This window comes from Aspergillus ruber (assembly GCF_000600275.1).
Source record: "Aspergillus ruber CBS 135680 unplaced genomic scaffold scaffold00040, whole genome shotgun sequence".
In the NCBI taxonomy this organism is placed as follows: domain Eukaryota; kingdom Fungi; phylum Ascomycota; class Eurotiomycetes; order Eurotiales; family Aspergillaceae; genus Aspergillus; species Aspergillus ruber.
This window is the reverse complement of record NW_024467336.1, coordinates 87,506-99,971: the sequence shown is the minus strand read 5'-3', so window position 1 is coordinate 99,971 and position 12,466 is coordinate 87,506. Positions and strand designations below refer to the sequence as shown.

At 49.4% G+C, this 12,466-nt stretch overlaps 9 protein-coding genes across 9 annotated transcripts; 4 read left to right on the top strand and 5 right to left on the bottom strand.

Annotated features, from left to right (window-relative positions):
* Positions 1 to 13: 13 nt before the first annotated feature.
* On the bottom strand, positions 14 to 1,424 carry EURHEDRAFT_465849 (SDR family oxidoreductase; the record flags this gene model as incomplete). The annotated part of the gene is made up of 4 exons (XM_040785048.1): positions 14 to 125; positions 174 to 951; positions 998 to 1,253; positions 1,305 to 1,424. The coding sequence occupies 4 exons, from the start codon at positions 1,422 to 1,424 to the stop codon at positions 14 to 16; spliced, it is 1,266 nt and encodes a 421-aa protein (XP_040634680.1).
* An 859-nt stretch (positions 1,425 to 2,283) lies between these two features.
* On the top strand, positions 2,284 to 3,464 carry EURHEDRAFT_389916 (carbon-nitrogen hydrolase; the record flags this gene model as incomplete). Its single annotated transcript, XM_040779804.1, has 3 exons — positions 2,284 to 2,568; positions 2,628 to 3,031; positions 3,085 to 3,464. Exons 1-3 carry the CDS (start codon positions 2,300 to 2,302, stop codon positions 3,462 to 3,464), a joined length of 1,053 nt encoding a protein of 350 aa, XP_040634679.1. The 5' UTR covers positions 2,284 to 2,299.
* Positions 3,465 to 3,550: 86 nt separating this feature from the next.
* Positions 3,551 to 4,294, bottom strand: EURHEDRAFT_518747 (uncharacterized protein; the record flags this gene model as incomplete). Its single annotated transcript, XM_040786717.1, has 1 exon — positions 3,551 to 4,294. The coding sequence occupies one exon, from the start codon at positions 4,292 to 4,294 to the stop codon at positions 3,551 to 3,553; it is 744 nt and encodes a 247-aa protein (XP_040634678.1).
* A 156-nt stretch (positions 4,295 to 4,450) lies between these two features.
* EURHEDRAFT_465852 (uncharacterized protein) lies at positions 4,451 to 4,927 on the bottom strand (the record flags this gene model as incomplete). The annotated part of the gene is made up of 1 exon (XM_040785049.1): positions 4,451 to 4,927. The coding sequence occupies one exon, from the start codon at positions 4,925 to 4,927 to the stop codon at positions 4,451 to 4,453; it is 477 nt and encodes a 158-aa protein (XP_040634677.1).
* A 579-nt stretch (positions 4,928 to 5,506) lies between these two features.
* On the top strand, positions 5,507 to 5,781 carry EURHEDRAFT_381475 (uncharacterized protein; the record flags this gene model as incomplete). Its single annotated transcript, XM_040779419.1, has 2 exons — positions 5,507 to 5,597; positions 5,645 to 5,781. The coding sequence occupies 2 exons, from the start codon at positions 5,507 to 5,509 to the stop codon at positions 5,779 to 5,781; spliced, it is 228 nt and encodes a 75-aa protein (XP_040634676.1).
* Positions 5,782 to 5,845: 64 nt separating this feature from the next.
* Positions 5,846 to 6,536, top strand: mep20 (putative penicillolysin/deuterolysin metalloprotease; the record flags this gene model as incomplete). Its single annotated transcript, XM_040779418.1, has 3 exons — positions 5,846 to 6,048; positions 6,113 to 6,450; positions 6,505 to 6,536. The coding sequence occupies 3 exons, from the start codon at positions 5,846 to 5,848 to the stop codon at positions 6,534 to 6,536; spliced, it is 573 nt and encodes a 190-aa protein (XP_040634675.1).
* A 75-nt stretch (positions 6,537 to 6,611) lies between these two features.
* On the bottom strand, positions 6,612 to 7,152 carry EURHEDRAFT_389914 (uncharacterized protein). The gene is made up of 3 exons (XM_040779803.1): positions 7,078 to 7,152; positions 6,905 to 7,030; positions 6,612 to 6,854 (listed from the first exon to the last, which is right to left on the bottom strand). The coding sequence occupies exons 1-3, from the start codon at positions 7,127 to 7,129 to the stop codon at positions 6,676 to 6,678; spliced, it is 357 nt and encodes a 118-aa protein (XP_040634674.1). The 5' UTR covers positions 7,130 to 7,152; the 3' UTR covers positions 6,612 to 6,675.
* A 267-nt stretch (positions 7,153 to 7,419) lies between these two features.
* EURHEDRAFT_518745 (sugar porter family MFS transporter) lies at positions 7,420 to 9,091 on the bottom strand (the record flags this gene model as incomplete). The annotated part of the gene is made up of 4 exons (XM_040786716.1): positions 7,420 to 7,682; positions 7,735 to 8,516; positions 8,562 to 8,949; positions 8,995 to 9,091. The coding sequence occupies 4 exons, from the start codon at positions 9,089 to 9,091 to the stop codon at positions 7,420 to 7,422; spliced, it is 1,530 nt and encodes a 509-aa protein (XP_040634673.1).
* A 1,119-nt stretch (positions 9,092 to 10,210) lies between these two features.
* Positions 10,211 to 10,432, top strand: EURHEDRAFT_419238 (uncharacterized protein; the record flags this gene model as incomplete). Its single annotated transcript, XM_040783327.1, has 1 exon — positions 10,211 to 10,432. A coding segment is annotated over one exon (222 nt), but the record flags the coding sequence as incomplete, so codon positions are not given.
* Between the last annotated feature and the right edge of the window lie 2,034 nt (positions 10,433 to 12,466).

Here is a 12,466-nt window from a genome sequence, read left to right as displayed (position 1 = left end):
TACCAACACATGATCAAGGAAGAGGAGGAACCATCTTCAGATCTACAAACTCCTGAAACACCTTGAACACAGACTCGGTACTGTCGACAAACCCAAAGAACCCGAGTTTTTTCGCTTTCGCCGTGCTAGTACAATCAGCATCACCCTTGACATTAACCATCACGTCCACTCACCTGAAAAGAATAGGATACGACATGCCCAACGCAGCATCAGCAAACCCGAAAATCCTATCAACATCTCCCAGCGACCCATCCCGCAGCTGGTACTTCTCTGCAAGTTCCTTCCACGCCTGCTGGACCTCAGGCTTCTTAGCCCATTCCGTCAAGGTAAATCGATATCGCAGCTTGGCTGGGGGTCCGAATCCGCGAGGTGGAGGGTTGTATGGTGTTTCTTGTTCCTTGAATGCAGATGGGTCGGTAGATGGTCCTGTCCATGGCACCCTGAATCTTTCCGCTAGTCGCGGCCAGAATTTGCCCCAGGTAAACGGACAGTCATCGGAGGCGTTGAAGCTCTCGTTCTTGGCGTGGCGCTCCAGGACGGCCCATTCTGCGAGGTAGCAGTTCAGGTGTGCCGTGGATAGCGTTTGGTTTGCTTCCCAAGCGTTAAGATCTGAATGAAACTCCAATGGCTTCCCAAGGTGCTTCTGGATCGTGGCATAGATGACAAGTGGAAGACAGAGGTTCATCGCTGCATCAGGAACAGCGCCAGGGACCCAGGAGGGACGGGTGATGTTCCATCCAATACCGTGCTTCTGAGCAAAGTCGCGCAGGCAGTCTTCCTGGGGGTAATAGAAGTTCGGCTCCAGATGGACCCGTTCATCAGATTCTTCCTGCGGTACTGCGGAGGGGCCTAGATGCACGCCGTAATACTTTGCCCCTAGTTGGAGCAGGACCCTCCGAGGGACAGACTTGGAAATTGCCAGTCCCTCAAGGAAGTTGCTCAATAGGGCGGCTTGCATCGTTAGCAGGAGAAAATCACTTCCGGACAGGATACGTACTGTTAACCTTAACAAGCTCATCAACAGCACTCCAAATACTCTCGCCCTCTTTCGGCTTCGGCTGGATGTAAGCGAAGAAGAACGTGTAGTCAGCCTTCATTCCTCGCTTGTGTATCTGCTCTGCAATCTTCTCCGGGGACTGGAGTAAGTCCATTGAGACATGTTCAACCTGACTTGGCCATTCACCATGAGGTGGTCTACGACAGACGGCGTAGATTTTCTTCCATCGTTTGGGCGATTCACATAGGACGCGAAGCTATTTGTTCGTCAGAGTTACAGTAAAGGTTGGGTTAGAGGTGTGACCTACCATATGCGTGCCGGAAATGCCATTGGCACCGGTGACAATGGCCGTGAGGCCTTCCACATCGTCCGGAAAGACAGGCAAGCCGTGGAAAATGCCCTTTGAGCAAATAGTTTGGACTGTCATCTTTCCTATTTGTAGAGTCTTGGATAATAAAATGGGCATTGGAGTTTGTCAACTTTTGAGTGCCGGTGTAATGACTGATGTCATACGTGGGGATGTGCCGAAGATTACCGAAAGAGGAAATCCTGATTGTCTTTCTGATATACATTTCCAGGCTACCAGAGTGTCTGGCAAATATCACAATATATTTTCACTTGGTGATACCGCTGAGGGATATTCGAAGATTATATGCCTTTCGATGATGACTTCCCGCTTCATATGATACGAACGCTGCCTTTCATTTCTCCGTCCGGAGCTTGCCAGGAACACGGCATAGAGTATAGACATGCATTGCATGAATAAGTTTTTCAATCCATGTACAGGCTGCTCTAAGAAGCACATGTCACTCAGCAGACTATAGCCAGCACCGATTTGAGAAATGAAAAGAGTAGAGAGCGTTATTCCTTCGGCTGGCAGCTGGCAGGCTGGTTTGGACTTGCGGTACAAACTACAGAGTGTAATCTCCAACGCCTCATGGCATGAACAAGCAGAGCCTCATAGTTACGAATGGCGTGCATATTGCTTGTTCAGACACTCCGAAATTCTACCGACAATCAAGGTTCGGGGTCTGTATAAAGACGGGCTTTGCTGTGATATACCCAAATCCCGTGATAGCTAGATCCACGTCCCGAAGATGTCCCGACGAGGAAGAAAATCGTCATCGAACTCTTTATCTTGATGGGCTGATCGGGAAGGTACTCGGGAAGGAAATCGGGAATTATCCATCATGACACAGAGCACGGAGTCGGGTTCATCCGGAGTTGGCTCAAAGATATAAAGAGGGCTTCATTGCCGTACTTGGACAGACTTTATATGCACCTCCGAATCATCGACCTATAATGCGGTTCTCAATAATCCTGGGCTTGGTTGGCAGTTGTGCTGCGAGTCTGCTGCAGCATGCCAACCAGACAGCCAACTATGATAACCTGACCGTTGCAGTTGTGCGCGCACCGCCGGCAAACTGGCCCCTCCCGCTCATGAGCAATAACAACTGGACAGGAGTTGAATTTGACTTGAATGCGACGGTTTCCAAGGGCGTCAACCTTATCAAACAAGCAGCAGGAAATGGTGCTAATCTTGTTGTTTTTCCTGAGTTATGGTTTCCGGGGTATGTCCGCCAAAAGCAATGCCATATTCAGAGATCAAGCACAATGCTAACGTCTGCAGCTATCCCAAAGGAATGTCAGATAATGTTTCCATCGCAAGTCATATCAAGAACTACGTCCAAAACTCTCTTACTCTGAATAGCCCTCAATGGAATCGACTGGTATCTGCCGCGAAGACCAATGGAGTCTACGTCGTCCCCGGATTCTCCCATCGAGAAGGAAACTATATCTACATGGCACAGGCATTGATTTCCCCAGAGGGAGAAAATATTTATCTCCGCCACAAGTTGAGGCCATCCGGCGGTGAAAGGACTATCTGGTCTGATGGTACCCTGAACGAATTGAAAGTGATTGCTACTCCGTACGGTCGATGGGGTATTCTTGAATGCTGGGAACACTTTCACCCAGCAATGACCTTTAATGTTCAGGCGCAGACAGAGACGCTCCATATTGCATCTTTTCCTTGTACGTCAATGCCCTTCGCAGCCTATTACATCAATGACAAACTAAACTGCCAGATACACCCGACTATGGTGACTCGGACGCAGCAGACTGGCAATCCGCTGAGGTGAATGTTGCAGCAGCACGAACATACGCTGTAAACGCACAAGCTCCATTGGCATATGCATCCGTTGGAAATGTGCGATTCATTACCAGCGGAGGACTCGATATCGATGTGGTGGACGCATCCGAGTCATTCGATAAGACTCCGTTGGCTTACACCTCTTTCAACACGACAGGTCTGGCCGATACCGTGCCGTACACCACAAATGGGGAGCAGTCGTGGGGGATCTTGCAGCAGATTAACGCCGGCTTTCCGTCGTACATCCCGAAGGTTATGGGAGATTTTGTGGCTCGGAATATGGTGAAGATTTCTGACCGTTTGCAAGCCAAATGACTCAGATCTCCTTGAAAATTACACAATGTATTATTATTTTGTAGAACTAAGCTTTCCTGCATAGGAACTGAGACATCTGGAAGGCACTAGTTATAAACATTTGCATTCGCATCCAAGTGGCCCGAAAAGAGCACCTCTCGTCCTGGGTCATCGGGTAACCGAATCCCATAAAACCTCCAGAAGACATCCCGAATCACATCAAAGCAAGCCCCAAACCGCATCAACTTCATATCCTTAAAATTAAACATAGTCGACGACGGCCGCGGCGAGGAATATCGCTGTCGACCGTAGTTTATGATAATATCCGCTGCCTCACGAATCTCAGGCTCGATATCTTCAACTGTACTCTTAGTCCCCTTGCCAGTTAAATTGGCCGATGACCCCATAAGTGGCAGACCGGCCTCAGTTGCCAACCGCGATAGTTCCTCCTGGAATTTGCCCCCGTTCACGAGCATTGACAATGTTCCATCAACAGAGCTACGTTGCAGTATCTCCTTTCCCAGTTTTTGGATAATCGGATGGTCCTCGCGGAACGGCGCAATGACGCCTAGTGGCAGGTCGAGGTCGACCGTGAGGAGATGAACCATTCCAGTCTCGCGTGGAGGGAGGACGTGTAGTTTGCGATGGAGCGCGTAGCTACCTATCATGGCGTGTTTCTTGTGTGGCTGGCGCTGTTTGGTCACGAAGACGCGCTGTAGAGCGTCCGGGTCGGTGGCAACGATTCCATAGCCGACGCTGGCGGGGATTATGGCGATGCCGCCTGATTGAAGGATATTGAAGACGCGTAGGGCGTCATTTTGGATATCGATTGTTTGCTCTGGAGCAGACATGGCTGTCACTTGAAGTTCTCTATTTTCTAGAGCCTTTGTCTGGTTTAAATAGACCGATCTCAAAAATAACCCCGAGATTTCAATCTTATCAAAGACCCGATATAACCCTCCGCATGTTACACCAAACGCTCTATAAGCCACATTGTTAGGACCAAGTTATTCAACCTTAACGCGTCCAACATTCGACAAAAATTCCCCCGTCGTCGCGTTCAGCGAATGATCCCTCTGCTCCTCCGTAATCTCACTCAAAGCCCTGTACCACACAGCTGACCAATACCCTTCCGCGCGCACAGTATACTCCCGTCCAGCTTGTATATCCTTTTCATCCACCCGCAGCTCAAGAGTCCTCTTCACCGTCGTGTCGGAAGGAATCTCAATATACTCATTTAGAAGAGGGGGCCTTATACGGCTAGCGGAGATTGTGGAGGTAGGTACTTCTTCGTGTGTTTGCGCGTCGTGGAGTTTGAGGACCCCTAGATGGCCAGCGTCAGGATCGAGCGGAGTGTTCCGGTCGAGGATTGTCACGGGAGTACTGGCGGCGTTGTGAATGGAGATTTCAATGGGGAGGAGTGAAGTAAGACGGACGGTTTGATGTGGCGCTAGGAGAACTTGTAGGGCGATGGTGGTTTCCATGAAGTTAACCATCGTGGCTTGGATATCGGTAGGAAGCCGAGTTGATAGACGTCGAGAGGTTGACGGTGAGATGAAGAGCGGAGAGTGTAATGAAGTAAAACATGGAGTTGCCAAATAACAAGGAAAGAGTTCAGGGGAATAAAAAAAATATCAAAAACAAAGAGACCACGGGAGAACAAAGAAATTGAGATGACAGCTCATGTTGCACCGCATTGAGCCCTAATTACAGGGGTTTACTGCAGCCCTAATGTATTCACTACTCAAGTCTACTCCAGGCACTGTCTGTAGAGACCATTCACTACCATATGCACTACCAAGCCATTTTGTTTGCCATGAGTTTTTCTACTAAGCTGACTCAGATGGGTTCCGACCAACAGAAATACCCATGGCCAGGACTACTGTCTATTACCCGCTTCAACTGATCTTCAATCTCATTCTCTTGACTTAATTCTTAATTGGAACTACCAGTCTTCAAGTTGCGATTCGTCCCTACTCTCACAGGGGCCTTATGCCTAGCCCACACTGTGCTGGCTTTCCTCAACGTCACCCTAATGTAGACTGGCAAAGCTGTCGTCAAGGATGAAGGCCCGGATGATGTCAATTACGTTTATTACAGCTTCTTCGATGATACTGCCCCGGTCAGGGAAGTGTCAATCTAGCGCAATTGTGAGTATACCCGACTGGAATGAGTATAAAAATGATGGCTAACAATCGCAGGAACCCAAGTCAACTTCGAAGGAATTCACCAGACCTACCGCTTGACCAAGCTCACCTCTGCCGCCGCAACCTCCCTCACTATCTGTGCTAGTTACGAAGACGAATTTGATATTGCCTCGAACAGCAATTTCTCCTAAGGCAGTCACCATCTACGCCGAAGGATACGTTAACCTCGTGACCAATGGCTCAGTCTCGGGCACCATGCCCTACTCGTCCAACGAACTTACAGTTGGCATAGACGCAAGCGAAGCAAAGACCGTTTCCAAAGCCCGTCCCATAGGCAAAGCTCGAGCGATCACTACCTGCTCTCCTGATCGCCAGGCCATCGTAGACACAGCTCTAGCCGACACCGTAGAACTTGCCAACGCAGCCGCCGATGCGGCCACCTCCGGAGACGTAGCTTAGTTAACTACTACTTCAAACTACCGCCCGCGAAGCCCGCGAAAGAGTCTCCGCTCGTCTGCGCAGCGTAGCCAAAGAAGCCGGCTCCACCAGCGACAACATTAAACACTACTGCACCGACCCGTGGTCGGAACAGGGAAGCTGCAGAAAGAACTTTCTTGCCCACGAGTGGGCTCAGTACAGCATGATTGTGAATTGTGAGATTTACTATACCTTGTTGATGACGGGGTTGCCCACGGTCCGCGAGGGACAGGATGAGGCGACGACGGCGGTTCATGAGTTTACGCATTTGCCTGCGGTTTACGATCCGCCTACGAGTGACTTTAGATATGGAAACGAGGTATTGCTGTTGGAGAGTGAGCAGGCGCTGGAGAATGCTGATAATTATGCTACGTATGCGACTGGTGAATTATCCTTCCCTTGGCTGACTTTTTTTGATGCGATGCTAACTGTTATAGCTGTCTACCTCAACTGCAGCTTGGCTGCATAATTAAGCTTGGATATTAGCTTGGCTACATAATGAATAATACGTATATGACCGGAGGAAACTTTTGGTTATTAATTTGGAAATGATGAATGCATACAGGAATAGGATACATTAGGAAAACAGACATTCAACATCAAGCAAACTACGCCTTGCGGCATAATCCCTCCACACATTTATTATTATAGCAACACTCCTCATCCGCCTCACACAACTCCAAATCCTCCCTACAGTTTGGCCACTTAGGGTCTGTAGGTCGACATTTCGTAGCCGCGCAGTAAGTCGAGCAACATATGTCTCCGGATCCGCCGGATTCGCAATCCTCTGCTATAATTAGACCTATCATCGCAGAAAGCGGGAGCAGTCAGACGTACGGTAGACTTTAAGACATGTCGGGGTAGGCACGCAGGTGGCAAATGTGGTTGTTGTAGGTGTGGTGCGGGTATAGGTTGAGCAGGTCTCAGTTAGGACACAGGCATCGGCCGTGCCACATTGGGCGTCTGCTGGGTTAGTACTATTGATTGAAATGGCAGGATGAGTGGCATACGGGTCACGGCAAAGTGCAGGATGGCTGCTACGAGGGTCTTTGTGAGATGCATTTTGAATGTTCACTGAGTGCAATTGATTCGTGATTTGGATAGCAAATGATGAAATTGGCGAGGCTATATATAATGCCTGTCTCTACGAAAATGATGTAGAATCAGTTGTCTCGTGTTCATGACATCAACCCTACGGAATGAATACGAACCTTTACGTGGGACATGTGATATACTTTCTTTTTATATTTATTTTAGGCATCGCCAAGGACCGTAGACTTGGTTACTGGAGATACGAGTGGGCGTTCCAATTGTACGCTGTATATTCAAACTATTGCTTTGGTTGCAGTACATCATACCTGTCCGGTATCCTCCACTTGCTGCAACATCCCCTCCAGCTTACTGTCCACCTGGACATTGTGCGCATGTTGACGTGGTTCGACCGTCCGACCTCCTTTCGAACTGAACACGCCACCTGTGAAGCCCCCTTTGACAAAAAGGAGCGGGATGTCCTCGAGTTCAAGACCCTTTGTTTCGGGATAGAAAAAGTAGACCATCGGAATGAAGGCGGCGTTGAGGACGGCAAAGATAACAAACGTCCGCCATCCGATGTTAGCTAATATGATAAGTGGTTAGCTTGACTCTCGTTCTGTGGGCGGGGGGCTTACCGAAAGCAATCGGGGTGATCTTAACCACGGCAAATACCGCCATCCAGTTCCAGCCAGAAGCGATGGCCTGCATTCTGGTTCGCACTCGTGTGGTGTTAATTTCAGCTGGGTAGAACCATGGCACCGGGAGCCATCCCGCACCATAGAACACCTGGAAAAGGAAAATGAAGGCCGTGGCTCCATAGGCAGCGTTCATTTGTCCCAGGGAGAGGAGAATCGATACCATCACAAAACATAGACAAAGGCCAGCTGAACAGATGATCAAAAGTGTGCGTCGACCGAAGCGATCCATCAAAAACACCGGGATGAATGATCCCACGAGATATGTGCACTGGACGCATCCTCCCAATATCATCGAAAGATTCCTGCTGAGCCCCATAGTAGTCTGGAACATGACGGGCGCATAGTAGTTAATCATGTTGGAGCCGGTGAACTGCTGTCCCAGCTCAATGGTAATAGTGATGAGCATGCGACGCAGATTTTGTGTTTCGCCCCACGAAAACAGTTCCAGAAAACGGAACGGTCCGTCTTTTCTTTCCTCTTCCAGTGCAGTCTGGATGTCCAGGACTGACTTGCTGATTTCTGCATCGTCCAAGGGCTTACCTTCAATCGCGGCGAGGACTTGACGTGCTTCTTCGTGACGGTCGTGCTGGACCAGCCAGCGGGGTGTTTCTGGAAGTCCAATGATCTGGAGGATGAGGCAGACGGCGAACACGGCTTGGAAGGCAAGGGGGAAGCGCCATTGGAAGGAGGATTCGGTGAAACTGGTGCCGTAGTCCATCCTATATCGGTCAGCGTTGCTCTTCGGGTTGTAACATGGTACCTACCAATATGCAATAACCACGCCCAGGATGGTAACCGTGCCCTGCAGGGTCAACACTGCACCTCGAGTCGATGCCGGTGCACATTCACTCTGATATACTGGCGCTGTGGACGAGTTCATCCCGTTTCCAATACCTGTGATGATCCGTCCAACAATTAACTGCGCAACGGTAAACGACGAAGCCAGAATAGCCGTCCCGATAATCATAATGCTTCCACCGGTCATCAACATCGCTCGTCGACCGTATCGTTCACCGATGAAATAACAGGCAATCGACCCGACCACGCAGCCAATATCGTACAGCGCCGTGATATTTCCCTGCATCGCAGTATCCGGATTGTTAAAATCGCGTCCAAACCGGTTGTCCGCTCCTACAATCCCAGACATTACCCCTTTTCCGTCAGTATCACAGCCTCGCCAAGAAAGAGCAAACATACCCTGATCGAATCCGAGCAAAAGAAAGGCCTGACAGGACGCCATGGTCATGGCGACCTGCAAGGCCTTGCCGCGAAAGCTGTGCTTCCAGAGATGCATATTGATACACTGATGCTCTGGTATCTACCTACCGGAAGACCTGACGAGTTGAATATATTAAAGCTTAGCATGAGTCTAGCCGTCCTGGCCTTGCCCTCGCGGCCTATTTCCCCGAGGTTCATAGTAGATACTACAGCAATCTATCCTATTGGTTTTCGGGTCCTATTGCCCCGGACATTTCGCAGACTGGAAAACCCGAGACAGTCGGGCCCTTCCGAAATGCGGGGGTTTCCCGGGGCCCCGCATATTTTATTTGGCCTGATATTGACATATATTATGAATAGATAGTAATCTTATACGAGGATAAATGCTAATATAAGCACGGTCATGATGTGAAGACTGGTCCTTACAGGTGCTGGTCAAGAGACCGCCTGGAAATGTCATCCCCAACGGAAGTATGCACCATGATGCTGAACTCGCTGAACAGCAGCATTCATGGCGACGTTAGATATAGAATGCTAGCAGCATCACCAGGGCATTTCTGGTGTGCCTGGATAAGCAGAATTCTAGGGCTCAATATCGCGATCTAAGAAAGTCGCCGGTCCGCGCTTGATGTGCGCCCCTATGGACCAGCTTGTGATCAACCACGACAGTGAAGGAATCCTCTGTAGTTTGGGCCACGAGTCAGTCTTGTCTACCAAGATGACCCATATACCGCTCGGAGAAACTGGCAGTCTGCTGAAATGAGAGAAATCCTCTTTCCAGTAATCTGCCTGCATTTTAGCCCCATGGTGATATCACCGTCCACGATCAGCACAGATGCAAGTATGTTCCTCCGGTACCTCTACAAATATACATATACATTCAAGTGTCCCAGTTGGAAGAAACCAGTGCGCCATTCAGACACAGCGTCGTCAGCATCATGGTCTTGGTACTCCTGCACAATGTCACATCAACGTTTCATTCGGGACAAGAGGTTCCTCGGATCCATGATTACATGATCTGCCAGTTATGGTACGCATCTTTTGAGCTCACCTCTGTTCTCTTAGCTATTGCTCTCTCGAATTTCGCCGCGGAAGTACCAGGCTCCCATATACGTGCTCCTGGGCAGGGACCATATCAAAATCACTGAAGAACACAGCTGTCTGGCCGACTGCTTGCTTCCTACCACCTTGCACCATGAGCTTTCAGAAACTTCCCAGTGAAATCCTGCTTTACATCAGCGACTTCCTGGAATATTCTTGGAATATCAGCGCTCTCTCTCAGACGAACCGCTACCTATATGCTACATTGAATCGCTATCTCTATCAGCACAATGTTCGTCATTTTGATAGCTCACTGTTTGCGTGGGCAATGAAAAATGGATCTGAGATTGTTGTGCGAAAGATGCTAGATGCAGGCGCTTCCCCGACAAAAGAATGCTCACGGAATCGTCTTGATTTGATCAGTGCAGCAGTAGCAGCAGGGCATACTGGAATTGTTCGATTATTCCTGGAAAGAGAACTACTACCTGTTGACCGTCGCGGCGCCTTGCTGACAACGGCGGCAGTCTTCGGCTGCGATTCCGTTGTATACCTCCTTCGCGACAACGGGGTGCACATAACCTCTAACATGGCTAAAGATCTGCTCTGTATAAGGCAGGGGTGTGGCTTCGATGTAACGAAGATACCTGTGGATAAGATATGGAGCGATTGTCCAAGAGATGAAGTAATCGACATATTATCGTGGGAATTAGAACAAAGAGTGGTGTCTGGACCTGACTGCTTGGAAACAATTCAACACCTGCTCCAGCTTGGGATCAGCCCGAACCCAACCCATCCCGACAGGCTTGGTCCGCTTTCCCTTGCCGCTGAGCGTGGTTACCTTGACGTTGTGCGTTGTTTGGTTGAAAGCGGAGCGGAAACAGCACCAGCGCTGAAAACGTCGCCGAGTAATCCAATCTACAAAGCCATCAATGAAAAACACATCAATGTCGCGAGGTTCTTATTTGAACGCTCAGGACTCGAAGCGCTCTCACCAAACTCCGAAGATGAGGCGGCCCTGCTTCTATGGGTTGCTGCCGCTCTGGGCTCCGAATTTCATTTCTGGCGGGCTCTGCAATTCGAATTGCCGAGGGAGGAACGCTTGTTACATCTTGTATACCATAATTACGACTTACCCGCGCCTCTAGATGTCGCGGCAAGAATGGGCCATGGGACGATCGTTAGCCTATTGCTGAACTTCCTGCAATTCAACGAAGGGAGGTATAGGAACATGACTCAGCGAGACTGTGCGCTCTTTGCAGCCATTCGTGAAGGGCATGAGCCGATTGTCAAGATACTGCTTGACCACGGTGCTGATCCCAACGTCATGGATTCCTCAACCTCGACACTGATAAATTACTCGATTTCGACACCGCTGTCAGTCGCCATCGAGCATGAGGCTATATTCAAGTTGCTTCTTGAGCGAGGGGCCGATGCTATCAGGACCCCAGTCCCTGAGAATGAGGATGGTTTCGCTGTCAATATAACGGCAGTATTGGTCCGATTAGGGAAAACAACGTTTATCGACCACGTATTATCAACTCTTGAAGACTCTCAACCCCATGTTCTTCTTCCGCTCGACAACGTTCATATTGTCAACCGGGCACTCATTGGAGGGCCGGCCATGCTTAACTACTTAGTCTCCAAGGGGCTACTGCATCTTCCGTCCGACGAACACGACAGACAAAGTGCCGTCAACTATGCACTCGATCATTACCTTCCAGGATCTCTTGACTTCCTCTTGGGCGCGGGTTTTACTTTACCCCTTGGCGTGGCTCGGGACGCACTAAACCTGGCACCGAGCAACGAAAACAATGCTCTTGAAACAATCGATGTGTTGTTGAAACATGGCTTTGACATCAATAGTCGCTCTCTTGATGGATCCACAGCCCTTTGGCACTGGCTTCAAAAACCAGTCAGAGATGCCAAATTCCTTGTGAGCAGAGGCGCAGACCCGCTACTCGTGGACCATGACGAGATCTTGCTGGCTATCGCAACACGCGCGCTATCGGTACAAGACTTGAAGCTCGTGTTGCAGTCAATTGATGTCCGTTCTGTGCCGCGCAATGAATTGCGTCAGAAGGTTGCCAGATCTCTGTCCGTTGCGGATGAAGATCAGAAGTGGGATCATGTGAAAGTGCTTGAGCGCTTCGAGGCTGAGAGTAACCTGTTGGCGAGTTAATGACGATGTTGTACATGTAACTTTTATCCTATAGAGAGCACATTCATTTATACTCCGGTCACTGTACGCACACCGAAGAAACCCCACGAATTCGGTCCCATTTGGCCTCGTAAAGCACCCGAGATAGACTATATTAACTCATATCATTGAATTTATTTTTCTGCCTTCATAGCCTCGTTGTTTGAAGGAATGTCACATGACTCGCTGCGTTGTCGATCCCCGCGATACATT

What these genes read in the sequence shown, in the direction of transcription:
- EURHEDRAFT_389914 (XM_040779803.1), bottom strand. Translation starts at nt 7,129, where the DNA reads ATGCATCTCACAAAGACCCTCGTAGCAGCCATCCTGCACTTTGCCGTG. An exon ending in CCTGCACTTTGCCGTGACCC is followed by an intron (nt 7,031 to 7,077) that starts GTATGCCACTCA and finishes CTAACCCAGCAG; the next exon opens with ACGCCCAATGTGGCACGGCC. An exon ending in GACATGTCTTAAAGTCTACC is followed by an intron (nt 6,855 to 6,904) that starts GTACGTCTGACT and finishes TAATTATAGCAG; the next exon opens with AGGATTGCGAATCCGGCGGA.